Source organism: Montipora capricornis, chromosome 5 (assembly GCF_036669925.1).
Source record: "Montipora capricornis isolate CH-2021 chromosome 5, ASM3666992v2, whole genome shotgun sequence".
NCBI lineage: Eukaryota > Metazoa > Cnidaria > Anthozoa > Scleractinia > Acroporidae > Montipora > Montipora capricornis.
Window position 1 is genome coordinate 24,932,117 of NC_090887.1, and position 2,500 is coordinate 24,934,616.

General features: G+C 40.6%; 1 protein-coding gene across 2 annotated transcripts in view; it reads left to right on the top strand.

Annotated features, from left to right (window-relative positions):
- LOC138049995 (protein ABHD8-like) overlaps positions 1–2,500 on the top strand; it is an 11,418-nt gene that overhangs the window by 3,461 nt on the left and 5,457 nt on the right. For both annotated transcript variants that reach the window (XM_068896484.1, XM_068896485.1), the window contains 2 exons: positions 1–202; positions 1,386–1,559. The exon at positions 1–202 is cut by the window's left edge and continues 588 nt beyond it. In XM_068896484.1, the coding sequence (XP_068752585.1) occupies positions 1–202; positions 1,386–1,559 (376 nt within the window). The remainder of the gene's footprint in view (positions 203–1,385; positions 1,560–2,500) is intronic.

Below are 2,500 nucleotides of genomic sequence, written 5' to 3' on the forward strand. Positions count from 1 at the left end.
GTGCTGATTTGTGGTATGAACAGCTGGAGTACTTTTTTAAAGCTGGATATGAGGTCTTAGCACCTGATCTGTTAGGACATGGACGAAGTTCAGCCCCAAGAAATCCAGCGGATTATTCATTTTCTGAACTATCTAATGACTTGCTAAATTTATTTGATCGCTATCACAAGAAGAAGAACGTGTTGGTAGGACATTCATATGGGTGAGTTTAATTTACTAGTTGCATGATGCTTCCCTCCAGGCAGATACGAAACACAGGTCACAAGTCACAGCCTCACAGGTCATTGTTTCCATCCTCCCGCTCCACATTTCTAGTAACATCTCTTCATAACAGCACTGAATGCCACCCATATGCAATTGGGTCGTTCCATTTTTTTTCTGCACACCCCTCTAACGATGGCAGAAATCTGTATCCTCGATTTTTTTGTCAGCAAAAAAAATTGTCTGAAGGGTCCAAATTTTGTCAGCTTGTTTGAAGGAAAAATAACCCTAAGCCCCCATTGCAAAAACCCGCCATCCTTGAGGGGGGGAGGGGGGTGTGTGGATAAATTATGGAACGACCCCACGGTAGTCAGTGTCGAACAAGAAATGTTTCATGCAGTACAGGTTACTGTAGACCTGATTTTGAGGACAGGGAAAGAAATTGTGGAGGCCACAAGGTTTATTTGGTTCTGAAAATCAAGAAAAGCCTTGGATATCCACCCAAAAAATTAATCAGCCAATCAGGCCTCCATGGAAACCAAGGTCTTGTTCTTAGTATCGTCATGAAAGTTCCAGTATCCACAGTCTTGCTTGTGGCAGTATTTTGTTTCTATGGTCTGATTTGCTCAGAATCTCCCTAGCTAATCCAGGCAGGCTGACCTTAATGCTTCCATTATAAGACCCCAACACTATATCTGAACAGTGTGTTGTTTCTTTAACATCCCGCAACGTTCACAATAAGGATTGTGAGATTGGGGGCATGGCATAATTATCATCTTCATCCAAGAAGACTTGAAAGTCCTTCAATTTTCAGTTGAAATTACATAGGCAGCACTTTCACCTCAGTTATTTTAAGACTCAGAGTCTAAAAAAAAGTCCTGCTGGAGTTCCAAGCCTCAGCTTCTCACATGATAGCCAGATTGAGGCAACCGGTCAGCAATGGCAGACTAGTAGGATTGCCTTTTTGACGTAGTCATGTACTTGTCACTGTGAAAGCTGGCAGAGTTTCCGAGTAGACCACATTTCAATTTTTTGGTTGAAACATGGTAAATCCTGGAAATAGTTGGTATAGGGTTAGGGTTAAGCAAGAAAATGCACCCTTCTTTAGAGCAGAGTGTTACTTGATAATGAACCCCTTTGAGAGAATGGATCTGAATTACCTGGATATGTATCTTTCTTTTCAGGGCTTCATTCTGCTCAGTTATTGCATCTGAGCGTCCTTGTCTGGTATCCAAGATGGTTCTTATTGCCGGTGGTGGCCCTGTGCCACTGGTTGGTATTCATCCCTGTGATGTATTCTGTCTCCCCACGCCAGTCCTGTATTGCATTAGACCCATGTTTTTGAGTGTCTATGAAAGGTAAGTCACTTCAGGCTTTAAATTATTGTAAATTATTGTGACTTGAACTGACTCAGTCATTGTGTTGGGAGAAACAAACCATTCAATAATATTTAATAATAACTATTGTCACATAATAAAACTGGAAATGATGATGTTGACAAGTTTGATTCTCTTCCCTGCATAGCAGGCTGTTTGGCAAATTTTAGATGCTTCTTTCCACCGGGATTGACTTTCAAGGGATCATTTTGAATATGGCTGTGGGAAAACCTGGACCAAAGTCAAACAAGAACGCGTGGGAGGAGGGGCCAAGGAGATTAACCCCTCAACATTTTTTAAACCTTCGTTTGTCCACAGATGTCAGAAAAATCCACCTGTCAGTCAAAATTTATTGCTCCCTTTCATAAAAGTGTTAAGACAAAATAAAGCGGAAAGAGCAGACAAATTATCTGCTTTCAATAATATTTGGAAACTTTCTTGCGATAGCCTGGATATTCTGGTGTTCTTAAATAAGAGCATAAAGACGCAAAATCACTACTGAATGGAGGTGATATTTTGATGGCCCTTCCCAAGGGATTTGGCAAAAGCTTCATATTTCAGTTTTTTCTTACCGGCAAAATGAGTTCAGCATTAAGGTAGTAATCACACCTTAATTTGAAAAGTATCATCGGTAACCAGATTGAATTAAAATAGCTGAAAGACAAGGGCTCAAAGCAACCTCTTATTGGCGGCTTCCAGATGTATCCATTGGGAAGCTCCAGCTAGTTTTTGCATTGGCAGAAGATGCACTGCACGGACAAGGCATTTCCCAATGTCCTGACATGACATTCTAAACTTCCACAAAAAAATTGTCGGCTATATATATCATTGTCCATGAATTGCACACACAGTAGAAACATGGACAGGGAAAGATTAAAGATAAGTTGAAATCTCAGTTTGATTATGATTGGTTGAGAGTTGAC